At 40.4% G+C, this 26621-nt stretch overlaps 1 protein-coding gene across 1 annotated transcript in view; it reads right to left on the bottom strand.

The window, feature by feature from the left end:
• Positions 1 to 23368, bottom strand: part of DMTF1 (cyclin D binding myb like transcription factor 1) — a 28988-nt gene extending 5620 nt beyond the window's left edge. The window contains exons 1-14 of the mRNA XM_082280300.1: positions 23240 to 23368; positions 16467 to 16583; positions 15866 to 15985; positions 14833 to 14927; positions 13963 to 14077; positions 11720 to 11796; positions 10126 to 10283; positions 9271 to 9303; positions 8037 to 8146; positions 7270 to 7498; positions 5540 to 5691; positions 3864 to 4079; positions 1300 to 1385; positions 528 to 686 (exon numbers count right to left, since the gene is read on the bottom strand). Coding sequence (XP_082136426.1) covers positions 528 to 686; positions 1300 to 1385; positions 3864 to 4079; positions 5540 to 5691; positions 7270 to 7498; positions 8037 to 8146; positions 9271 to 9303; positions 10126 to 10283; positions 11720 to 11796; positions 13963 to 14077; positions 14833 to 14927; positions 15866 to 15985; positions 16467 to 16575 — 1659 coding nt within the window. The 5' untranslated portion in view covers positions 16576 to 16583; positions 23240 to 23368. The remainder of the gene's footprint in view (positions 1 to 527; positions 687 to 1299; positions 1386 to 3863; positions 4080 to 5539; positions 5692 to 7269; positions 7499 to 8036; positions 8147 to 9270; positions 9304 to 10125; positions 10284 to 11719; positions 11797 to 13962; positions 14078 to 14832; positions 14928 to 15865; positions 15986 to 16466; positions 16584 to 23239) is intronic.
• Between the last annotated feature and the right edge of the window lie 3253 nt (positions 23369 to 26621).

Genomic DNA, 26621 nt, shown 5'->3' with positions numbered 1-26621 from the left:
GTGTCGTCTGTTCTTTAAATCACAAATAAATTAAAAATAAAACAGTATTAAAGAGGCAACCATTCAGGTGAGGATCACTGTAGATTCAAAAGGTCAGGGTTTTTCCAACTGAATTTTGCATCACTTTTGTGATTCAATTTCCAGTTTGCTTCCCCTTTCCTCCCTCTACCAAAAAGCAATACTTGGCACTACTATCAAAGTGTTGTGAACCATTATCTATTCGTGAGAGTAACTGAAAACATCACGAAACAACAAGATTTGGTTTTGCTGGGGACCAAGCCACTAAATGGAGACATCCTGTTCAGAACTTGCTCACTAAGCTAAGTTTTGAAGTAACCTGAGGTTGCTTTTTAAAAACAATACACAAACCCCCAAAATCTTAGTCTTCAGGATTTTAAGCCAGGTAACATTGTTATGACTTAAGAACTGCTTTCCAAATTTAACATGAATGTGCAGGGCCCTACCTTACAATGTCCCCCTTCCCCCAGTGCCCAAAGCCCGGAGCTGTCCCCGCCCAGAGCTCTTACAGATAAGGCGTGAACGATGATCTGCTCCGGGGAGGCCGGAGCTGCCGCGGCCGTCAGGGTCATGGTGGGACTCGTTGTCAGCGTTAAAGGGAGGCCTTGGCTCGAGCTTGTCTGCAGTAAGTAGGTACCTGGTGTCCCAGTTGGCTGGAGGTGGAAAGACTATGAAGACAACACAGGTTTAATACCCAAACACACTGCCCAGGCCATACTGGAGCATTTTGATTTACATGAAACAGCCTAACTGTAACTCCCCTGGAAAAACCACCACACCAATCCAATCCAATCCCTTCTGCACTGACTGCTGTACTGCACTCAAAAACCAGAAAAAAACTCATCTAGAACCCTGGGCTACCAAGGCAAGTATTACGGACAGGAGCCCAGCAGGTCTGTATTATGCTGTATAACAGTAGGTAAAAAAGGAATTAATTCAACTTACTTTTGCTTTGAGATTAAAGAGAAACTGTGCTATAAATTACAGGACAATGGAACTGACATAATCCTTACTGGCTGGGAGCTTTCTCTGGCTCCTCTATTTCAGATTTCAACAATGAAAAAAATCCAAGCACAAAGGAAAAACTTAATGCAAATTTAAAGCATTTAACTGTAATTCACAATTTACCTTGCAGCCCTAATGGATTACACTTTCAGAAATAAGTTTTAGAACTTTTAAATTCTTTCTACTTGAATTTTTTTTTTATGCACAGTTCTATAGTGTAAGAAGTAGCTGGGCTTAAAAGAAAAAAACCCACAATAACAAATACCAGTTACTTACTGGAAGAATCTCAAAGGTCTGCAGTGTTCCACTGTTCAGTGTTATTGTCTCAGAGTCAACAGTAGCAGCAGGGGAATCGGTTGAGGCTGCAAAAGGACGGCAAAAAAAAAAAAAAAAAAAAGAAAAGGAAAGTAGTAAACCAGAATGTTCAGCCCTGCAGAGAACATAACATACTATAATTAATACATGGCAGGGAACTGTTAATTCCAGTAAGAGGAAAAAGAAAACTGGCTGCAATCCTAATGGCAAAGGTCCCTAATTGGTACCCAAAACACAATACTATTTAAAGAGAGCATTCTACAATCCAAAAGAGCAAAAGAAACTAAGTATGGGTTTAAGCACACAGAGATAAAAGCAGACAAATAAAGTTTCTGACAGGATCTAATTACTTTCTGTAATGAGATTTGCAAGAGGTTCTAATGTAACGATACCTTTGGTGTAATGATATGCTTTGGATCATGTACTGCTTGCTTTAAACTGGTGTCAGGCTTAATATTGTTGTGTTTCCCACAGACCTCTTTCTTATTTTTTTGTATTTTTAATCTTTTCTTCCCTCCACAGTATGTCCACCCTGATGAAAGATCAGATGCTTCACAAGATATTTGCCTAACCTATGTGTTATGACTGCAGTGTATAACAGCTGTAAGTATTACTACAGCTGTGTTAATTATTTATGCAGTTATCTCCATTAATTCTAAAAGCAGTGAAAAAAAGCACTGAAAACAGTTGATGTACCAGGTTAAGATCACCAGGTCTAAACAACTTCTAACCCAAAACTTTATAACCATAACTATGATTTTTACTTAGTCTTAAAAAAAAATCACAAGTTCCAGGAAGCTGAAACTAAATTAATACTCTCCCTGGGACTTTCCAGTATTTTCCTAAATACTAAAAGGGGAAAAGATCTACAAGATGGTAACAGTGACCCAAGCACTAGAAACTCTGCGGCTGCAAAATACAGTAATTTTGGACTCTTAAGAAGATAAAAGCTCCAATTTTGAAGCTTTTATTGTTGTAGTGCCATGTTCAAGGTTTCCTGCTGCAGATTTCCTGGTACTCAGTAGCAGAGCTGTAAAGTGTGGCCTGTCAGTCACCCAGCCAGCTATATTCATAAAACCTCAGGAATTGCCCCTTTGAAACCCTGAGCCTTCCACCAAATGCAGCTGAAAGTGGCTAATAGCTTCAGCTCTCATGGGACTGTGAAACATACAATACAGAAGTCACTTGCATTACACAACCAGAAATTCTTTAGAAAACCAGACTAAAATGGGGGAAAAGGCTTGTTAGGCAGACAGAGGCGAGTCAAGTCACAAAATAACCATTACAGGGTTCAATTCAGAAAGAACTAAAGGTTCCAGGATCCCAGCCCCTCTTGCCTGCTCATCAAAACCCATCAGCTTCGATCAAGTTTCATCGAAGTCTGAGACCACTGGCATATTACGACAGATAAAAACTTCTTGGCTTGGTGTCATGTGTCATTCTAATTAGAAAATAAATCTCATAAAATGAAGATAGCACTTAACAAATAGATTAATACAGGTTAATCTAATAAAATTAGAAAATTGTTTGCCAAATGCCCATTCAGTCACAGTCTGAAGAATCAGTTTGTAGCCTGATCAACTTAGCTCAGTTGGTCAGAGCAGGGTGCTAATAATGCCAAAGTTGTGGGTCCAACCCCTGTACAGGCCATTCACTTAAGAGTTGGGACTCAGTGATCCACATGGATCCCTTCCAATTCAGAATATTCTGTAACTGGTTTGGTAATCAGCAAGACCAAAGCAATAATTTTTCCTAATAAAATTTACAAATGCCAAATGGTGCAAAACAATATACAGTGCAGATGACAGACTGCCTGTGACTGAAGTTACTTAGTAAGATTAGTTACAAAATCAAGCAAGAAGAACTACATTCAGAGCAGACCTGGTAATCAATGTTAGATAATGAGCAAAGTTCATCCTTAAGAGCATGGGAAGCACCAACTTAAAAAAAAATACAGTGGTTTAGGAGAACACTAGCTGAATGTTGGTGTGACTTGGCAGCTAACACTTTCCAAGTGTTTGTGTCTAGAAATAACTGCCTAATAAAGAGCAGGACTAGAAAAAAACACTTATACCTTTCCTGCATCAGAACTTACAGACAGCAGTCTACATAATTTACAAAAGGAGATCCTTTGCACGATGTTCATTGTTCTACACAAGAGTGACCAGAATAAACATATATAAGGAATAAACATATATGCTCTATCTTCATTAAGAGGTTTGTGTACCGAGGGCTTTTCAAAGAACAGGTTATGTGGCAAACTCCTGTGTACTCACACACAGACACACCTGCAACACCTGTGTCCAGGTGCTCCAATTGCAGGTTCTTGGAACTACTGTCACAGCAATATCTGCATTTTCCTAACAGAGTTAGAAACAGGTAAATGGAACCCAGAAATGTTTCATCTGAAGTTATGGCAAGACCAAGGGAGAATTAATACAACTCTTTTAAGACATACTCAATCCTCCTCCACCACCTTAACATGAGAAAGCTTCAGGTTTTGTGTGAGTGGTTTCAGTACTTACAGACGTGGGTGATCTGCACGGGGATCTGCAGAGCTGCCATGGGGCTCGGGGCACTGCCCGTGCTCTCCTCCAAGCGAGCCACCCGGATCTGCACGTGCTGCACCCCAGAGCTGGAGTTAGTGTTTGCTAATCCACTGCCACATTTGTTGTCTGGAAGCTGGTGCCCTGGATTGTTTTTTTGGTTCTCGTGGAGCTGTTTAAGACCCTTTATCAGCACTGAGAGAAAAAACATTCATGCTAAAGCAGGCTGAAGAAGCACATTTGAAATACTGCAATTGGTGATGTACCCAAGATGAAAAGAGCAAACGAAATCCTACAGAATCTGGAACTTAAACAATCTCCAGAGATACAAAAACTAGAAATTTATCACATACATAGACCATTTATAGTCAACTACTGCAGTGAACTAGATTTCCCCATGGAACCCAGGCATTTCACGATGCTTGGGGAGATAAAAGAACACACAGCCCATACAATTTTGGAACTCTCTACAATGATGCATGGTATACGCCCAAGCTACAATCAAGTGCCAGTACCACTACTTGTGTAATGATGCTATCAAAAGTAAATCCTCCAATCTTCTACACCACAGAAGCAGATTTGTTCGAGAGCTTGACAGAAATGTCACTGAAAACAGGGAGCAAGAGACAACGAATCCCACAGTGGTTATATTACAATTCTTCACCTGTGCATGAAGATGCCCATTGCTCCAACAGAATCACCCACCCTTCTTCTCTATAATTGCTTTGGCCCTGCTGAGGGAGCAGCTGACGCAACACCAGGCTACAAAACCTGAGGCCTCAGCTTTTCTAATATTCATTACAGCAAACTGCCTAGACATCTCCCTTTGTAAGGGAAAAGACAGCAGTCTGTTGATTCAGTGCTGCATTTATATTATTAATTATTTGATGCAACAGCTGCCTATTAATGTGTGGTAACAGAGGCTCTCCTCCCAGCTGCAGCCTCCAGGCAGGACTAATATATAACCACACTGTCAACCACAGCACAAGTGTGCATTAAGTTACATCTTTCATTAATTATGACATGACTAATCTCTCTGATTTTTTTTTCCTCTCCTCAAGTCAGACAAGGGAGGTCACAAACATCCCTTTGGCTTAGGCACTAGGTGTCTCCAAGCCAAAATGGGAAAATGGTACGAGATGTATTTGGGGGAGCTTTATACTCCTGACTCCTCTCCTCCTCATCACTGCAGCTAGTAGTAGATCTACCTTCTGTCTACAGCTGAGGCCCAGCACCTGACAGAGATTACATTTTAACATCGTAAAGGCAACACATCTAACCTGAGGCCCTAGTTAGGCTGCAGATACATATCCTCTTCCACCTGAAGAGGTCACTGCCCTCCATACCAAAGATGAGCATCATCTGAGATCTGCCAGCTGGGCTGCTTATATACATGCTCTCACTTTAGCCAAAGTGAGAAGGGGTGACAAAATCTGTCTAGTTGTACACATCAGCTTGGCTTGTTTGACTGAAACATTTAAGGACTGCTTTTAGAAGCAATTCAGCCAGCAGATCCAAGGGGCCAGTAACTTCCAGCAAAGGAGCAATGTGCTCTTTGGCCAGCAATGCTATAAGCAGACAACAAAATGCAGCCCTATTCCTTTTACATATGTGAAAGGGGCTTTCAGAAGATAAGTGTGCAAGTAGTACATTACCAGGGAATGAAACATCTTTGTGGTTTGCAATCTGCCTTTTAATGGTCCACCATTTACTCCGAAGCCACTGTGGGGAGCGGACACTACTCCATCCTTCAGCCAGTAAATCCCAATTGATGTCATTTTCATCAGAAACTTCAAGTTCCGCTATCCTGGCAGGACAGAGAAGATGTTGACCTGTTAGAAACTTCCCTCCAGACCGGCAGGGGTGCTGCACTAGTCCGGCCGTGTCACACATAACAGCGCAGAATGACATGCTAGTGACCAGCCCACCAGAGCTCAGGAATCGACACAGGCTTCCAAGGCTCCACGCTGCCAGAGGTCAAGCAGAATCATAAACAACAGAAGATGGACTAGACCTGTTAGATGACCCAGTCCATCTCCTTGCCATGCAGGATTATTCTCCTTATTTACTTATACATTAGGATTTAGATCAGATTATCGTGAAGCATTCCAAGTGGTGGTACTTGCATCTTTTCTTTTTGAAAAAACATTCCCCAAACACATCTCCATGGCAGGAAATACTTCCTGAGATTCACTCTGAACTTTCACTTAATTAATTTCATGTTATGATATTTATTTGTTTTCTTCTAAGTAACAACCATCCATCCTTAACACAGATTTTTGCCTTCTCTCAGATGCTTCTTAGCCAAAGTAGATGAAGTTAACTACAGCATTAAACACTTTCTCATAAATCAATCCCACCAGGCTCTCCACATAAGGGACAGTCTTCTCTACCAGAATCTGAAATCACTAAAATCTCTGAATTGCCCTTATCTGTACATGGAGCATATGAAAGAGAGGTGAATAGTGAGGGGAAAATATTTTTGTGGAAGTTAAGAAAAGTCCTCTTCAGAAACAAAGCAAGAGCACTCTTGCAAGCTAAAGAAAGAAAAAAGTAAAAATTAAAAAAATGACCAAAACCAACCCTGTAGGATGAGTAAATGATATCTGGACAGACCAAACCAGAAATACTAAGAAATATACCCAGCACATTCTGAAATGTGGAATCAGGCTCCTCATTTTGAGTTCATGTCAAACAGCTTCAGTAAATTTGTTAATACTACTTTGTAAGTAATCCCTGGATGTCTTGGCTTTTTATTCCCACCCAACCATAAAAATCCACTGGCTAAAAAGCCTGAGTTAAAGGCATTCAAAATGGGAGGAGGATTGGAGAGAGCAAAAGATTTCCAAAGTCACTACCAGGTTGCCAGTTCAAATGTAGTCAGAGATGCTGATATCCAATCAGTGTTTGGTGGCCTACATGAAATTAATTTGCAGTCTCAGTTTAGCTCTTTATAGACAAGAGGTCCACATCACAGAAACCACCACCACACTTGACCCTTGTTGGTCATCTCAGCAGAGAGGCCAAGGACTGAACGGGCAGGGAGACTGAGCTACCCTCCAGTTAAGGGTTAAAGCGCATCGGTGGGGCAACGTGTGGGAAGCTTGCACGGTTTGCTGCCTGTGCTGTACCTTTTCTGTGGAATAAAGAAGACTTCAGTCTCCAGGGTTTTCAATCTGACACCTTTCACGAACACTAACATTCACTAAAAAAACAAAAAACAAAAAATATGTTCAATAATAAATCTCTGGGAACTGTAAACACAGCAGTGATTTTTGGAAGATTCTAGAATTTTCAGTGTCTAGGAAACCAGCAAAATGGACCCCAATGGAATCCTGCTAGCAACACATATTACACACCTTTAAAAGTAACTAAAATAACAAACCTCAAGATCAGATTTATTTCATCCTCCTTGGTCCACTCGGTGCCGCCACTCTGTTTCCAGTTGAGATAGTTGAGCCATTTCGAGCGGCACTGTTTCTCCGAGCGCGTCCCGACCCGTTCAGCCACAGCAGCCCATGACACACCTTGTGTGACAATGTCACCTGGCTCTGTGCTTGTCAGCTCGTGCACTACTTCTGCCAGTCTTTTTTCTTCTTTCTCCGTCCACTTTCCTGAAAGAGCGAGAAGCCCTCCAACTTAACTGGCAGCAGATACCCTCTGTCCTGATCCGTAACATGCCAGCAGACACTTAACTTCCATGTCCAACACCTTATTCCAGATGTAAATATTGACTTGTGAAGAAGAAGCAACTGTTCTTAATTATTAACAATTTATATTATATCCATTCTTGATTAACAAATCAATGATTCTGTTGTTCTGCTGCCAAATTTATCTCTTCTCTCTCACAGACGAATGAGGCCACACAGAACTTGTCCAAACAGGGACCAAAGCAAACTGATCCAAGCTATCTGAACTGTGTTAGCTGGAGTGAATTAACCACACAACAATTTAGTGGACATTAATCACATGAGGTCTGCCTAAATTTTCCTTTATATTTGAATATATACATTAAAAAATAAACAATATTTTACTCCTGAAGTGCATCTGTCTCTCTCAACACCAAACATACAATGTAAGTTTATAACTGTTAGACACAAAGGACAGAATTTTAAACAGAATATCCATTTCTGACACCAGCATTTACCTCACCTGTGTTGCAGGTATCCTTCATCAGTCTACATCGATCCTTTACAGATGAAGCACTTCTCCCCAGGGCAGCTCCTATTGTGGCCCAATCATTACCATGCTTTACTCTCAGCCTAAAAAGAAACGTGCTCATTAGCACTATATCCAGTTAGGAAATTACCAAAATATCAAATATTCTCTAATAAAAACAGGATGAACATGCAGTTTACAGGCCTAAAGACAGAATGGGGAATCACTTTGCTACTTCATTATGAATATTTTCTGCTATTTTTCCTATGTCTTTCTAGAAGCCTTTTGGGCCAGCTAAGCCACAAGACACTTATAAAATGCTTAATATCGGTCTTGTGAGGCTTAATGAGTGTGTTAAACACAATATGAATGTTTAGATAAATAGCCAATTTCCATTCCATACAGGTTCCTCAATGATTCTCAGGTGGTGTAGAGAGCACTTGGAAATTGAAATAATGCTCGATGAAAACCCAGGCATCCTACAATTTAAATTAAGCAAAACACTGCATAATCATGTTCATCATTTTAACAATCATTTTCCTCCTTCACATGACAGCAGGTTGCTTAAAATGTTGATCCATGAGTAGTTCTGACACATCCGGAACCACAGGCACCTTGTGAATGACACAAACCAGCTCAACTGATCCAAACAGATTCACCAATGCAATGCAATGGACCCCCTTCCTTCCTTCAGTCCAACAGTTTCTTCCAACTGCTCAACCCTGGAAATGTGCAGGAGGGGATAAAGTCTGCAGCCCTATCTCCTTGATCTATCAGGTTCCTACTCAAAATCAGGCTTTTTGAGCTGTACTGATAGTTTATATATCTGTAATACTTCCTAGGGGAGATCCTACTCTTGCCCTGCCACTTCCATTAGGAATAACCTTTGTTCAGATTTCCTGAAGAAATGGCATTTCTGTTTCTCATAACCACAACTATGGAGTGTGCTTGAAAAATCGGAAACATTCCCAGTTACAACAGAAGCCTGGCTTTAGAACTTCGTTGCATATTGTTAGGTCCTGAACACGCACTAGAAAACAATTTTAAAAGAATCCAAATGCAGTTTCATTTTTCTTTAGATAGTAACTAACCACTATTTTTGGATAGTGCTGGAGCAGTCAAATTTATTTGTAACTCTTCAGCGATTTCATATAAGGAAACCTTTAAAAATTAATCAAGCTACTAAATACAAACAAGAAAGAGTGACCTTGTTCATAAGATGACTTACTCTTTAAGCTTTTCAATTTCCTCAGGAGTATACCTAAGCAACAGGTAAATAAAAACACATTATTTTAAACAGAAAGCATACAGCATAAATATTTTTATTTTACTAACCACACAGCACACATTTAGTTGTTCTGCTAAGATTAGAGATTAGGGATTCCAGCTGTAAGAAACAATCTGACTGAATATTTTGGAAGAATGTGAGAAACAAATGCCATTTTCCCACATTAGTGCATTTCTAAGGTTAACTGGTATAACATTCCTCTCATTTGTCAGAAAAATTCCTGATTCTCCATGATCTTACTCCTATGAATAAAATAAGAATTTTCTGCATTAGTCTTTCAAATAAACAGCTACTTCTTCCTTACTGTCCCAGTCCACCACCACCATAAAGCTGATTTTCCATCAAAAAAGCAAATCAGCATTGAGAAGGTATTTTTAATTTCCAACTACCTTCAAAAATTAAAATATAATATCCTTTCTGGATGGCACCAGACCACTGTTTTAAAGAAGGGCAAGCAAGGGCATAGGAGGTGAAGATCAGTTACTTCCAGGTCACAGGTCTACAAAAAGTTACATCTCAGAAGATCCAAGCTTGTGTCCAAGTCTTCTCATCATGTCAGAATCTGTTATTCACCTTTGTTTTGGGATTTTTGTTTGTTTTTTAAAGTTGTCATTGAATACCATCAATTGAACACAACTACTGCCATGGCTGATCTATCAGAATTGAGTAGAGGTGACATATTAGGAAGATCTAGGTCTGTTTGGCTAAAATTTTGTCTCACATGGAACATGTCAAACATAAATACATGACCCTACTCATACCAATAAAACCATGCAGCATTAGAAGGTTTCATACTTTCCAACATGGTTTCTGTCATCATACATGCGAAGAACTCTTCTATAGACAGCAAAGAGAGGCCGATTCAGACCCCAAGCTATTGTCCTGTAGAAATCTTTTCTTTCATCTTTTGACATTTCAAATATAATTTCAGTGGCATCTTTTATTCCACGGGCCTAGAACGAAGCATTTAAAAAAAAAACAAAAACAAAAACAAAAACCACAAACAAAACACCTTAGATAAAGTCTCCTAGGAATCAAGAAGTAGAACACAAGAACTGAAGCCATTATGCAACTTTCTGTGTATCACAAATACTACAGTCTGAAAGTAAAACTGGGTATTTATGGATTAGCTCCCACAAATACAAATCCTTGAAGAGTAGGTTTTGTTGTTTTGGTTTTTTTTACGTTGGAGTCCAGGGAGACACAAAAGCTCTAACTCCTGTCCACATTTAAGAAAAAAAAAAATCTGTCCAATGTGTATTTTAGATCAAAAATTGAACCATCATATATAACATCATGGAAAATGTATTGTGGTGGAATTAGCCTGGGGCCATACAAGAGAAGGTTGTCAAACAGTGCTATACCAATTTATTACATAATTTTAAATACTCCTTATGCAAAAGCAATTTCTTTCAATTAAACTACTCTTCTTGCTCTGATGGAAACTCAAATTCAATACAAAACCACTGCAATGAAGTTAAGAGTAAAGCTTAACTTCAGCTTAAACTAACAATCACTATATTTCAATTATTCAAAGCAGGACAAGAAAGCAGATAAGTGGAAAAAGAATGCATCCAATGATTTACCAGTAACTCAGAAAAGTTATTCAGCTAGCTTAAAAAAAGCTTCACTAGATTTAAAACACAGTATTACCCATTAATGATTTTGTGGCAGAAACTCTAATATGTGTGGGGGCAGACACACTCTCTACAACTAATACTGCGGATTTTTATTCCAACGAACACTGAATTCAGGGATTTTTTTAAAACCGTAAGTGAAGGATGGTGAAACTGTAATATCCAGGCTGTATATTCTCAGTTGTTAGGGCACAGCTCGAATATTCTCAGCTGCAAACCTACCACAAATATGACTTATGGGCAATTATCACTGTTAGTGTGTTCACCACATGCCCATTTGCACTGAACTCTGACCCCAATAATCTAAGGGGAAGAAAGCAGACACAGGCATCCTGCTAGTGAAGTACACAATCACAGACTTGGCACCAAGGAAGGCTGGAAGTTGTATTCAGTGCTCACTAAGGAGAATTATTTCTACTGCTAGTGCAATTTTTTTCAACCATCTTCAACAAAGCTTTTATGAGTCCTCAATGTATAATCAGAGAAAGAGATTTAACCATGTAAAATGTCATGTCAGGATGTTCAAAATGGGCTGCACTCAGTATAAAATTAAAAGCAATGCTACATTTAGTAGTACTTAAATCCTGTCTATGAATAATTTTTTTTAATGTATGTCAAATGGGTAATGATCATTTTTACAACAAACCAATCTGAAACACTTATTGTGTATTCTGGGAAGTACTAAACAAAGTTGATTTCTAGCAGGAACTGCATCACCACACCAACAAGCAGGGAACATACTCTAAACATACCTTTAAATAACGCTCAATGTTACTCATCAAAATGTCAATTTCTTCCTTTGACCACATCCCTTGCTTCCACTTATGGCCTGAAAAAAGAAATGACAAACTACTGAAGTGAAGGCCAGAAAAACAGCAAGAACAGAAGTATCTGAAAACATGACCCATGCTGCAATTAACACAGAAAAGACTAAAAATATAACTAGAATTTATTTTAAACAGATGTTATTTCATAACTGACAGTAACCATCAACTAATATTTAAATAACGTGAGTCAGATTCCATTTCAAAAACATCCCATTTTTAAAAACAGAACGTGAGCTCCTCTATGCGCTGCCAAGTCACATTTTCAGACTTTCTCTTCAGCTGCAACTAGGAAAGTTCTGTCTTTAAACTGACAGCTGAGATTTCCATGCACTCAAAATGATTCTAGAAGCTGGAACATAAAATGTGACTCAGAGTATTACCTGAGGAACTGGCAACAACATCGGGTTCTTTTGCATGCCTTAACGCTCCTGAACATGTGAGTAGTGCCACCTACTGTGAGTGCTTTTCATAGAGGTAAATGCTCCACTTAGTCTTTTTTGAGAAGCTGGTCCCCATCTCTCTCTTTTTTTTTTTGCATTGGGAGTAATTCTCAGAGGTCACAGTCAAGATAAAAAGTTGTTGGGAGTCTTTTACTTCCCAAATAAAAGTGGCAAACCAATAGAAACAAACAATAACGTTTCCTCTCTGTCTATGCCCTTAGAAACTACAATGCCAGCTAAGCTTTAAAAGCAAACCCAACCAACTTTATTCAGAGGGAAAACTTCAAACCTGAAGTCTAACAATAAAACATTAAAACATTACTCTTCTAAATTATCCTTTTCTCCCCTTATGGTCATACCATACTTTTAATTACACTTATGCTGGTGTGACCCAGTTTACATACTGGTGTGTGCTGGCTACCTGCCCACCTCTGCTCAGGAAAATCAGGGTACTTCCTTCTCAGCCTGCTAATTACCAGAGCTGAGAGACAGAACACACCAAAGAGACTGTTTACTCAAATCCAATTATAATGAAAAGTACAGGCATTATTACTAATTCCACTGGAACTGGTGAGAGAGTACTCTTTTCCTGTGCCCCATGGCTTCAATCTCTTCTTCCACAGCTACAGAGACAGAAAAATAATGTATTACTGTAACTGTAATTCACACCTCTGTCCAAGCCTCTAAACTGATTTAATAGGACACTGCTACTCTTTACATGGAATAAGCTTTAATACTAAACTATTTTAGGAAAGGACATTTATTCTGCACTTCACATGTTTGCATATTCATAGTCAAGAATATCGTAACCTGCCCACAGGTCTGGGAAGAAAGCATTATCAGGTGGAGACTGCTGTAAAATGATGACCTCAGGCTACACGTGCCAAACTCTGAGCTACTGTAAAAGAAGACACATACTGGCATTCCTCCACTGCTTATCTCCTGACAAACCACAGAGTTTACAAGAAAAGTTCAGCCAGTAGAGATTCTCAAATATTTTTCTTGGCATATTTTACTAGAAATGTCTTCCTCAAATTATTAATCTCTTAACTGGAATCACCAAATTTAGTGCCCTCCTTTGACCAGCTGACAATGCTGTGTCTCTTCCTAAAGGTTTTCTAACAAAAAAGGGAGTTGCTTTGAACTGACTGAAAAAAGAATTATTTTCTCTCTAGAAAAAGTAAAAGTCAAAGTAAGAAAAACAGTAGAGAGGCTGAGGAAACTGGAGAGACAACACATTTGATGCTAAATTGTTTCTCTAGGTTTAGAAAGTCGCTTCCCCTGGGGGGATGAAAGAAAAAACAAAAGCTCTTAAGTTCAGCAACTACTACATGATTGCACAGATATTTTTGGAAAGGGAGGAATGCACAGTGGGGTGGAAGTTTTAGGAGTAGTAGAGATTATTTCATTAGATCCTGGTCTGCAGGAGCCCTCTTCTTCTGAAGCAACTCCATTAACCTAATCATGGATTGGTTTTTCTCCTGGTTGTCCTCCCCTCTGCTGCAGCTCCCCACCCCCAGCCAGGCAAACACAACTCTGCCCCATCTGGGCAGACACAAAGGACTCACAGCCCTTCCCTACTGTAGCCACTACTGTCACCACTGCAGGCATGGCTCATCTCATAAAAAGCCAGACCAGATTACCTTATGCAACTTGCAAAATGTTCTGAGACATTTGGAATCATTTACCTTTTTACAGCATGGGAGAAGTGCATTTGAAATATCCTACCTTTATTGGTTAGAGAATCCTTATCCTCTTTGGTTGTGAACCACGCTTGACTAACAGCTGATACTTCTTCATTGCCCATTGGGGAGATTTCATCCAGCTGTTCATTCTGAAGAATCTTGAAAAGACCAAAATGAAATGATACAGTCAAATACTCAGTTGTTTTTCAATTTTCACTTTGCAATTAACGTGGAGACATAGTTTGAAGGCAAATTAAATCAGCACAGCTCGTCACCTTGCTGACTTCAAAAGTGCCACGTTTTAGATACAGCATTGAAAGTACCACCTTTCTTAAAAAACCCGAGTAAGATTTAGCATCTTAATATAAAGATGTTGTGAGAATTAACTGGTTAACATTCTTCATCTTGTTTAATGTACAGTAAGTAAGAAGAGTCTCACCGGCTGTGAAGGAAACTGGACTATGTCCAGCATCTCCAGTCTAGAACTTTTAAACATGGTATACCCACAATGAAAACTGCATGTAACTGTTAGGACTAGTGACAAGACTAAGACTACTTAAGCCTGTTATAGAGCTTAATTTATAATCAAAGAATGACAGAGATAACAGATAAACTTGTCATTTATGCAGATCACAACAGAGCATGTAATTACCAGTGGAGGGTTACCTCTATTACTCTTTGCTGTATTGCATTTTGGGCAGTAACTTAGACTACAAATAACCTCTCTCATACATAAAATTATTCAACTGCCCTTTTACAGAACAGCATTTTTACAAACAAGATCCATGCTCACATACATTCGTTTTAAAGCGTCTTATTCATTTAGTAAGCATTTCTGATACTTGTTTCCCTTTTCATTCCAATTTAAATAAAAGCATACATCAAATTGGTACATTTTGAAGTTTTACTGTACCTGAATCTGGGTAACAGTTCCTTCATTAATCTCATCTTCAGCTACCTCAGTGGTAGCAGTCATGGTCACCTCAAAGCTCTGATCATTTTCTGAAACTTCAGAATGGGTAAGTTAGTTGCATACTTTACTCCTGAAGTGTTTTTTACACATGCTACAAGTTTTATAAATGGCTACCTTTGAACTGAAAATTTTGAAGAGCCTTATTTGGTATTTATTTGTTAACACAGTAAATTCACTAAAACGATTATCAGCTGCTTCTCTTCACAAAATTTAAATATGAGTTTTGAAACCTTCAGTTTTACACTTGACTAACAACTAAGACCTAATGTGAAACATAAACAAAATGTGTTTGATGCAAACATTTGAAACTGTATTAATACTTCCTTTACAGCCTTTCTGGTATTTTCCAGTTATTAAAAGACAACATTCAAACCTTTTGGCTGCATGCTTTTTCCCCAGTCCTCCTTCAACATGATAATGCCTTTACTTCTAAGGAGTTTCTGGCTAGTTCCACCAAATAAACAGCCACTCTAGATACTGCAAATTGGTATTTTAACTAGATCTGGTTTTACTTCCCTCTGGAAGATTGTATTAAACTATCTAATATTCAATCAACTTCCTTAAGACTTATTCAGTATTCATCCTATTTTTTTTACATCAATCTCCTTTACATACACCTCAATATTACAAAACATTGAAATACTAACTATACTGTCTGATCATTAAAAAAACCTAATCTCTTAGCAGGTGGAGAACATCTAGTTTGCTGTTCGTTTACTTATCCTTCAATTTATTCAATGCACCTGTGCCTGCAGGTCTCTTCTCCACTTTAAGACAGGCTTATTTTGCCAGTATTGTATAAATATCAATTGCTGCAAAACTATCCAAGGCTGAGAGAAAAGATGATACAGAAGTACATTACAAAAATTGAGAAGAAAAAGCCCCATGGAAATATCCTAATGTGATTCAAAGAGTCCACTTTTAACCTTTACCAACAGATATTTTTGCTACAGGAGTACATAAAAGAACTTACTTGGAACTGCAACAACAGAAATGCATGGAGTAGAATCATCAAGGCTTTGATCATCCTCTGACAAACAAAGCCTCTTGTGTGGAGGTTCAGAGCTGTCTTCAGAGTCTACTTCATCAGCTTCTAACAACAAAAAAGTACCCAGGTTACTTCCTATAAGCTAAGTGGAGCCTTGGACAGAGTTCTCCTAACAAAGTGGGCCAAACCAAATGTGACAGGCTGGTTCAGTGCTTTGCTGCTGCCCAGGAACTTGGTCTAAGTTACGGACAACAGCAGTTCACGTGCTTTCCTCAACGTGAAAATTCCATCCACAGTCTGCCAAACACAAACCAGTCTAAGGAAATTTGGGTACGTGCTTGGTTCTAAGATTATCCATTTCAACTGAAATAAATCACAGCAGCTGTATCTTTGTTGGGCATACACAGGCAGTTTTGGGATTTATACCTAATTCAACACTTAATCATTCTTTAAACCAAAGCAGAACAATTCTTGCACAGTAAGCTGAACCTGAGTAGCTCACAGAATTTGTGGGCAGGGATGTACGGTGGTCAGATCACTCAAAACAAAGAAGAAAAAAAAAATACTATGCAATACAATTCTATACCATTTTGAGGGCAATGAAGAATTAGGTTCCCTTCAGTGTCCTGAGTCAAAGTCACAGAGTTCACGGTTTCTACTGTCACTGTGTCAGAATCTTCTTCAACTGTGCTCATACTCAAACCTGAAAGAGCAACACTCAGATTACATTTCTGCAGTTGGATTCCACTTGGACCATAATGCTGCTTCCATACCCCAACCAACCAGCACAACCTCCCCAAAGGAATGAACCTGCTCTTTCACAAGAAAAATCCACAATTTCAGACATTCACCTACCTTTACTTTCCTGCACACTTACATATTGCAAAGAGTAAAATCAGATAGCTTTAAAGTAACTTCTCCAGTTAAAAATAGTACCAAAACTCCCTACTCAGGAGAATTTGCAATCTACTGATTTCTTTTTTTTCCAAACACAAACCAAGGCTATTACTTTTTCAGCATTTAAATTCTTCACATCTGATGATTTTTGTCCAATATTTATTCTACTGTTAATTTAATAATTCTATTACAGAACTGAAAGCTACTCAAGACTGACAAGTATTTTTCTAGTGTCCTATTAGTCACAGCTGCCCTATTTACAGACTGCCAAGTTGCAAAGTTTTATTCTCCTTCCATGCATATAACTAAATGTGAAACTTGCGCTTTTTCTTTAGCATTTAAACAAGAGCAACAGAAAAATTGGTTGCAAGCAATCACCAGAACAAAAAGATATGGAGAGAATAACTAATCCAGGATAAGCCATTGAAGTCACAGAATTAGGGCAACATGAAGAGTCTCTGATAATTTCATTTCCAGCATAAAAATACTGCAATGAAACACAAAGTTTGTAAGAAATTCTACATAAATTAAACTAGTTCTGAAATAAAACAAAGCAAAACCCCACAACAAAAGTTTTATCCAAATACAAAGAAATGTGACCTTTGCAGCTGCAGAAGATAAATGAAATCAGCCCTGAAATATCCAGAAGCTTTGCAAAGATTTCATCAGTTTTAAGCCTGGTTTTGTTGACTTTGGCAGAGATTTGTAAAAAGAAAATATCATCTATTTCTCCTTTAACTGCTCAGTCCTTTTTCTGTGTTTACTCATATGTCAACAACAACAAAAAACTACTGTTATTTTGAAGCCACAGTGTTGTTTAAAAATAACTGACTACAGCTTTAGAAAAAAGAAACCACAATCACACCACAAATTTTCCATGTACTAGGCAAGGATAGCCATATACCCATATGTAAGGGGAATTTACAACCTGGATTTCAAATTCCCTGTATAATGTAAACATTATTGCGTCAGCAGGAAATTATGTGATTTTTAATAAGAAAACATGTTCTTCGGTATTGAAGATTCCCAAGAGAAGTGTTATCCTAGAAAGATAAAACTACTGCCAGTCCTTCAAAAAAATTCTCACCTCTCGAGCTTGTTGGAAGATTTGGCACCTCTTTAAGCACATGTAGTGACTGATTCATCAAACTAAGTGATATTACCCTTCTGAACATGTAAAAAATTTCAGATACCACTGACATTTTAAATCAGAGGGTTCTCAAACTTACTTTCACATCTACCATCAGCAACAGTTCCTTGCCACATGCAGGCGTAGGACGAAGTAACTTCCTTGGGATTCATCTGCTGCTGAGTTTTACAGCCTGTGCTCTATCCTTCACTAGAAGCTGCTGTTTGCTACATGGGTGTAATACTGATTTTAGGAACCCAACAGGGCATCCTTAATGCTAAAACATGAAGAAAGACATCCAAAGCATTATAGCTAAATTAGAAGACTGTAACTTTTTCAACTCAGCTTAAAGTTATTCATTTAGCTTTTGGGGAGTGAACAAATTGGGACAAAATAAACAGACTCTCTTTTTCATGTTCATATGTACTTTCTGAGTAAGTTTTACTACAAGGACTTCTGTAGCAAAAATTCCTAAAGTTACCAGAAATGAGGTGGAGAATTCTTCTTTAATTTTATGTCAACTGGCAGTCATAACATTTATTTTTCTATAATCAGCTGAAAGCACCTATTTTTCTTTTCACCACTTTAAAGGCCTGAAAGACATGAGATTTTTAAGACACATTACAACAGCCATGTATTCCACCTACAGCTATTCTGAAAGCAGTGGAAACTGTAGCACCATCCACATCAGAAGATACAGCAGACCATTCCTTCTTTTCTATTGGAAGACTGATGAAAATTGAATACAGGCACAGCAAAGACGGGTTGTTCTTTCGGCAGTTACTCGGGACTTTATGAAAATCAATCTGTGTATTTACAGGATTTGGCTACCAAATAAAAAACACAGGGCAATTAATCCCTTTGCATTCTCTACCTTGTTGGTTTGCAAATTTAGGAGGGAACAGGACACAGCATAAAAGGGATCCATACGTCCAAATATGGCGTTCCCAGAGATGGGGAGGAAGCTACACCAGGATCAGTAGCTGCTACCCTGACACTTGCAGCCAGAGCTGTAACAGGACTACCCAGACAATGGCTGAGGCAGCACATCTGAGGGCAGCACATCTGAGGGCACCACTGACTCTTCTGGTCAAGTCACACATCTGCAGTTGGCAGCTCGACCTCCCACGCATTGCAGAGCACCCGACACTCGGCACTGCACTTTGTTCAAGGACCTGTGACTTCTCAAGAAACATTCCTCAATGTAATTCCTGGATTGAGCAGGGTTTTATAACTCCTTGCCAACTTCCCAAAACCAGTTTATGCCAACTGTAGCTGCAGGCTCTCCCGGGGGGGAAAAAAAAAAAAAATCATGCTCTGTGTAAGATACTCGAGATTTAGCATGCCTTATGTTTTCTGAGTAAAGGTAATAACCCTGACCAAACCTTGATAAAAACTGAGAAAGAGCCAAATCCTTGATTTGATTCCCATCAACTTTAATGCATAAGGCCTTGGACCACAATTGAAAACTGAGCAGAAAGAACATGAGGAATTAAGTCAAAGTCAAATGCGTATTTTGGACATTATTTTTTTATTAATCAGACCATACAAATACAAGCAGACTGAAAGAAAAACCAACCAACCTGATTCTTTCAAGCTGCATTTATCCCAGGACAGGAGTACCAACCCATGAATACATGAATAAGTGACCAAAATCAGGAATAACTGTGGTGGTTCTTTTGAGTGAATAGGAAACAATCTCCAGACCTTATAAACCCCACTGTTTTACTTTTAAATTATGATGTGGCTACCAGGTACTCTGAACATACATCAAATATGACACATGACAGGACCACCTGGAGTTCACAGTGAGCTCAGTGGCCAAAGGCCTTTGATGCCTTCTCCTGATCCCAGCTGCAGGACACTGCCCTTGCTGGATGTCCTCGGTTCATCATGGTGTGGCAGCCGGAGCCGTGCTAAACAATGCCAGATCACAGCAGAGGCTTTGGGATGTGCCACGTGAATTCTGCTCATTACACACACCTGCACATCCACACATCTGCTCTTGCACATCTGCTCTCCAAAGTTAAATACAAAGTAAATGACAGCCAAGGTTTCTTAATGAGTGAGAATTAGGACCTGAGTAGACTCATCACCTCCAAAATATCACCTTCTTTTCACAACTTCACTAGATGTGCTTTTGAAAATGCAAACAAGTTTTACTTTAAACAAAAGCCTTACTTGAATTTTAAATGAATAACCCAAGACTTTCCTTTAATCCTTGATTCAGATACATTCTTTACAGAGATGCCAATCTATCACTAATATTTCATGTTCTGAAGGAGGGTGTTAGCTTTTGGGGAAAGAGAACACTGTTGGATAGACATGCACATTATGGCCATAATCCATAATGAGACAGCACCTTAGAAATCAGTGTCAATTCAATAAGCATTTTTTGCCTTGTTGGATTTCTGTGTGTATTTACCAAACCAAACATTTTTTAGAGCTAGCTGCATTACAATTTCAAACAGGTTTCAACGTGCAACCAAGGAAATGGGAAAATACTTTGTCTACAAGACTCATTTAATACAGAATTGCAATATACATTTTCCACTAAAGCCAAATGATGGAGTGGTTCTTATTTATTTGGGAAGCATGCAGCAGAGTTAGGCAGAAAAAGACTCACAAAGCTGATTTTACACCAAGCTGAAAAAAAAGGTTAGCACCTTAATACAAAATTCCTTTAATTCCAAATAACCCTCATCTGGCAGATGGGCTCAATTATTCTGAGGGCTGTAAAAATTAATCACTTCTAAGAAATAGTATTTTTACTCTTGCAAGCAGAATTCTGTCATTGCCCCTAGTTATTAACTGAATGTTATGTCTAGTCTTCAGAGGACTGTTGTAAATCTTTTAAAATTTCTATATGAAGTTGTATTAAAGGCTGCTTTCTCTGCACTGGGCAGTAAGTATGTTTCACTAAGTCCTGTAAAAAGCAAAAACTGAAGATTATTAAGGGAGGCTTCCAGTTACTGTGACATTTAACTGGAACAATCGCATGGAATGCATTGGGATTTCGAGGCATTCGTTCAAGAGTAACACAAAGGAAACAAAGTCAATACAGGACCTCATACTTTAGGAAGCCTGACTGTTTAGTGTACTCCACACCAAGTCAGTACTTCATATACCTTATCAGGAGTTTTTATTATTCAGCTAGTGCCAGTGCTGTCATGCTAATATTCAACAACCCCCCCCGAACTTTACTCCAGACCAAATCGGTTCTGCTCAAATTTAAAATTCCACCATGCAGAAATTTTCTCTAACAGCTGCCAACAATGGATATGAAAAGGAACCAAACTGGACAGACACCAATCACAAGGATCCAGAGACCTGAGTTTGGGGCATACATGGATTTATTAATCTGTATCAGCATGAGGTTAGAGTCCTTTAGGAACAGTTGCATCCCAGTCATCAGTGGTATTTAGAGAAGTGGGCCATCACTGAAACAGAATATATGGGAGACACAATGGGACAAAGTGTTCTCATTTGCATTGATCCAAACTTGGCAGAACTCCATGAATTCTAGCCTGTCCAGTGAAAGTTTAATAAAAAGCACTGAGCATGCTTTAAATGTCACACAGGGGGAAAAAAACCAACAGAAAACAAAATAAAATCTATGTCCTAACTCTTTCAAAAGAAATAAACACAGAAAGTTTCTAGTTTCTTTTTTCAGTAACTGGCTCTTGGGCACAAGGTTATGGCTATGGATAGAAATCTTAGTAAGTATCAGATGTACCAAAATTCTTTTCTCTTCACGTACAATGCAACTCCAGTTTCATGCTAAGCATTCCAGTAACTTCTTCCCTTTATAAAAAATGGGTAGAATTTTAGCATGCAAGAAAAATAAGAAAAATTATCATAACTATAAGACTGATAAGCAAAGAGAAGTCTCTCTTGCTTTCTGATGCACAGACGAGCATAGAAATGATGGTCACAAAAAAGGACCTATTAGAACATGCAAAATACAGTAGAGAGATCTTTGTCTCTTATATGGCCACTTTTCATAACTTTGTATGGTTGAGACAAAAATCGGTATTTTGGGGCATTCTACCTACAGAATTGTAATTAATGTTCAATCTTTTCAGTAAGTCATAAAGCATCATGAAGTTATTATTATAATCACGTGAAATTATGTAAATGAGAACAAGAATGAGATGGGTCCATCTCACTGCAGAACCTGCATCTTCTGGTTTTGCAAAGGAATTCTAACTATGCTGTCAAGAGGCCAACTTACATCTGTAGCCAGAGTGGCGCTGGCAAACAAAAAGCATTTTCTAGATTACTTCAACTAACAATAGCCAGGTGGGGCTGAACAGTGTAACTCTTTGTGAATGAATACATAGCAATACTATCAGTCAGCTGAAGTACCTGGTACAAGTGTAATACTCTTCACCACGCCCAAAGCCACAAACAAGAATAAAAAAACCTCAAAAAAGGAGAAAAAAGAAAGGGAAAAAAATAGGCTTTTCTGACCGGAATGCTTTATTTTGGCAAAACAGAGCATAGCTCTAGTGCACAAAATCTTGGTACCGCTCTAAGATGAAACCCCTGATCTTGGCAGAGCCGCACATCTCAGGCTCCACTTACCCTAAGCAATCACAGATCACAACTCTCTGGGGAAAAAAACAGAGATTACGAAACCTAACAGATAAAACCCACAAGCTCAGGATACCCCAAGAGCAGACCCAGCGAGAGGGAATCGAGAAATTCAAAAGCGATCGTGCAGGTGGCCTCTTATTACAGGCATCCAGATATGGGGGAGGGAGTTAAAACCAGAAACAACAACAGCAATTCAAAAAATAAAACTTAATAAACAAAACAAACGCGCTGGTCGGCCTCCCCTTGCCCTGCCCTCCTAAGCGAGCCGGAGCTTGGTGATGTCCAGAGCCAGTCCGTCCGTCCGCTTCCCCATTTCTCTGTGAGCAGCGCTCCCGACGCCCGGCAGCTCCCCGGGAAGGCGGGGAGTGGAGGCCCAGGGCTGCCCCAGGGCTGCCCCAGGACAACAGCGGGCGGGAGGCAGCGGCCGTGCCGCGGCACTGCCCCCGGGGCGGTGGCTCCGGGCCCGCCTCAGCCGCCGCTGCCCCGCGGCCGCCAGCGCCGCCATTTGGCCCCGGGCGGCCGCCGCCATTTTCCCGTGCCCTCGGCTGGCGGCGGCGCTGGACGGCCCCGCCGTGGGCTCCGCTGCCCGCCCGGCCCTGCCCGGCAGCCCGGCCCGAACGCGCCGAGCCGCGGGACCGCACACGGCCGCTCCCCGCCCCGTCCCCTCCGCCCGCGGCCGCCGCCGCTGCCCGGAGCTCCCGGCCCCGCGATCCCGCAGGGCCCCGCGCACTTACTTCCTGTTTTGGGTCCGGGCACTTGAGAAACCAGGATGGAGACTCCCAAGTACCAGGATGGAGGCGCCGGGCGGCGGCGGGCGGCGAGCGGGGGAGGCGGAGGCGGCGGCGGGGCGAGGCGCTGCGAGCCCGCCGGAAGGGCCCGCGCTCGCCCGCCCGGCGCTTCCGCCCGCCCGCCCGGCGCCACAGAGCGCGCGGAGCGGGGCCCGGGGCGCCGCAAAGCTCACGGCGCCTTCCCCGCCTCGCTGAGGGGCCCCGGGCGACAGAGCCCCTGAACGTACACACGACCTTCGCCGCAGAAACACGGAATCGATTAGGCTGGGAAAGACCTCTGAGGCCATCGAGTCCAACCTACCGAATACCAGCCTGTCAGCCAGACCATGGAACTCAGTGCCACATGCAGGCCCCTTAAATGCTTTCAGCAGTGGTGACTCCACCACCTCCCTGGGCAGCCCATTCCAGTGTTTAATCAATGGATGTCCATCAGTTTCTAATCAATGGCCACACATAGGATGGGGGCTCTGGAGCATCTCTCGTGAGGAGAGTCTGTGGGAGCTGGGCCTTTTTAATCTGGAGAAGACTGGAAGGGAATCTCAATGCATATGGATATCTCAAAGACGAGTGCCAAGAGGATGGTGCCAGACATTTCTTGGTGGTGCCCAGCAGCAGTATGAGGAGCACTGACCATAAACTAAAGCACAGAAAGTTTCACCTTAACATGAGAAAGAACTTCTTTACACTGAGAGTGGCACAGCACTGGAACTGGCTGCCCAGGGAACTAGTGGAATCTCCCTGTCTGGAGACATTCCAAACCCACCTGGATGCGTTCCTGTGTAACTTCTTCTGGGTGACCCTGCCTTGGCAGGGAGGTTGGACTCAATAGTCTCCAGAGATCCCTTTGAATCTTAACCATTCTGTGATTCTGTGATCACTTTTCATTTCCCTCCTGCCTAACAACCTCACAAAACCAAGGCAAATTATCAAAAATAATCCATAAAGCCAAGAATAAACAAGCATGTAGCGGTGCCCAGCTTGTTGTGCTTGCTGTCTTGTGGAATGGGTGCCTGTGGGTGCCGTGATCCTCGGCAAAAGAGCTGAGCTCCTCACAGACAAACCAGGCACATATGGGCAAGAGGGTGCATGGCATCCCCTACCTGCAATTTTTTGTCTAAAAACCTCATTGCACATCTACCACAAGGCCCCTTTTTGGCCACTTCCCTTATGTGTGACCTCCAGCTGTGTTCTCCCCAAACCTTGGGAGCTTTAAGAAGTGTCTTTATGAGAAGACAGGGCAGTTTAGGGAGAAGACATTGCACATAAAATTGTGGTGGTGAAAGAATGGAGGTGAAATGCATAGCTAGGACAAGAAGGTAGCTGGTATATGGAACTGAAAGCAGGATTTATAAGATTTTTCATTTGTTCAAAGGACATTTAAATTAACTCTGGTCTCTATGTACTCAGTATTTCTGGACATCAAACCTCAGGAAAGCCAAGTTCCATACCCAGTAGTTGACTTCCAGGGAAAAGATGAAGTGCCTGGTACCCTTAGGCACTAATTGGCCAAAGTAGAGCTACAGTTTGCTATTCTAGGGTTGCATACAGCTGTTGGACTCATCAGCCATGATCTCTTGCAGCTTCTGGGTTTTTTCCCCCCAGTTTTTGCAGCAAATGAAGCATGGACACAATATTTGCCTTCTTTGAAGTACATGTCTGTTTTGTTGTTATGGTGGTGGTTTCTTGTTTCTGGGTTTGGTTGGTTTGCTTTCGTTTCAAGGCAGCTATGGGCTTGCTTTAAAATTCACAGGGTACCACTTCCTTGACCTGTATGAAAATGCATCATCAGGGGGGTTATGTTCAGACTGCAGGAAGCAATACTTCTGAAATTTCATATAAGTCTTCACCATGTGAAAATTTCTAGAAAGACCTCATGCAGTAAGCAGCAAACATGAAGAGGACTCCTTCCATAAATCAAGTTTCCCAAAATGTCATCACTTATGAGCCTTTTCCATGCTGAATATAAAGCCTTTCTCCTTATTATATTTTTATCTTATTTATTTGGATGTTGCTTGTAGAAAGCATTATTTTAATTGCAAAATCTCTATGTCCTTTTATACAGTGGTGTTGTTCTGGGACATATCATAGTGAGATATAAAGACGATAAATTGTGAACTGGCAGCACATTGAGGACTGGGCCACTGGGATTTTTTTGCCACCATTTTAGTCACAGATCTGCAAGACTATGCACAGTTTTGGAATGATGACCTCTGTTTGTGCCCCATTCCCTGTTTATGCAATAGAAAGGATATAACAGATATATGCTATAACCACACTCAGGAACATTCCCTTTATATCAGGTTCAAGGTATATGTAGATAGAATGATGACTGGAGTTCTCTGATGTTTCAGGATCAAGATGAAATCCTTCTCTGTAACAGACTCTTGTTCCATGGAGCAAATGAGGTTCATCAATCTTGAGTTACCCCGTCTTAATGGAACAATTACATGCATCTATACCTATTTAACTTGATGAAAGACTCAAACACATTTGCTATGGACTTAACAATCTCTTTTTTAGATTAAGTTAGCTTTTCACTAACTCATACTGAGTTTTCTTCCAGAGGCCCTGTGTTCCTGGTAGCCACAAGGTGTCCCTACTGCCATGTGCTCCAGACCCACCAGTTGCATCTCAGAGATGGAGCATCTCTCCCTCTGCTCCAATTAAAGCCCAATTATCATTGCTCTGTAGGTACAGCAAACTCACTCCTCATCAGGAATTAGGGGAGGAGTGAGACTGGTGCTGCTTGATAAGGCAAAGATGTCAGAAGGAGGATCGACATGCTGATGACTCACCGTAAATCTGAAGGCAAAGTGTGAATTTAATAATCCTAAATCTGATTCCGTGGGTGGTGACAGAAAACTTGGTGCAGATCCTTTTTCATCATAGAAGAAATAAAGTTTTATTCTGCAAGATTCAGGAGAAAAAATGCAAAACGTAGAAAAGGCCTTGATTTCTGTTTATGAGATTTTTCATATTTACATAGATTTCTATCTGTATAGATATATATCTCATTATATATGGGTATAGCAAATACATTCATTACTCGTTGACAGAAAAAATATTTATATATATAAACAATCTAGTATTTCTATAAGACTTGTTAATTTATATGCTCACAGTTTGGTAGGGGCTGGCTATGGAGAACTGCTCAGGCTGTGAAGAGCTGCCATGAGAGAGATGCCAGAGAAGGAGTACCAGGGCATTGGTGGCAGCCTGTGTGGGTTCTTCACTGCAGAGTGAATCACTGTAAGAAAAATTATTACCTTGTGGCCTGGCCTAGGAAGAATCCTATAGAGAGCACTCACTCATCCTGAGACCTTGTCTT

Source organism: Coloeus monedula, assembly GCF_965178545.1.
Source record: "Coloeus monedula genome assembly, chromosome: 4".
In the NCBI taxonomy this organism is placed as follows: domain Eukaryota; kingdom Metazoa; phylum Chordata; class Aves; order Passeriformes; family Corvidae; genus Coloeus; species Coloeus monedula.
Note: the sequence above shows the minus strand (reverse complement) of the source record. Positions and strands in the feature narration are given on the sequence as shown.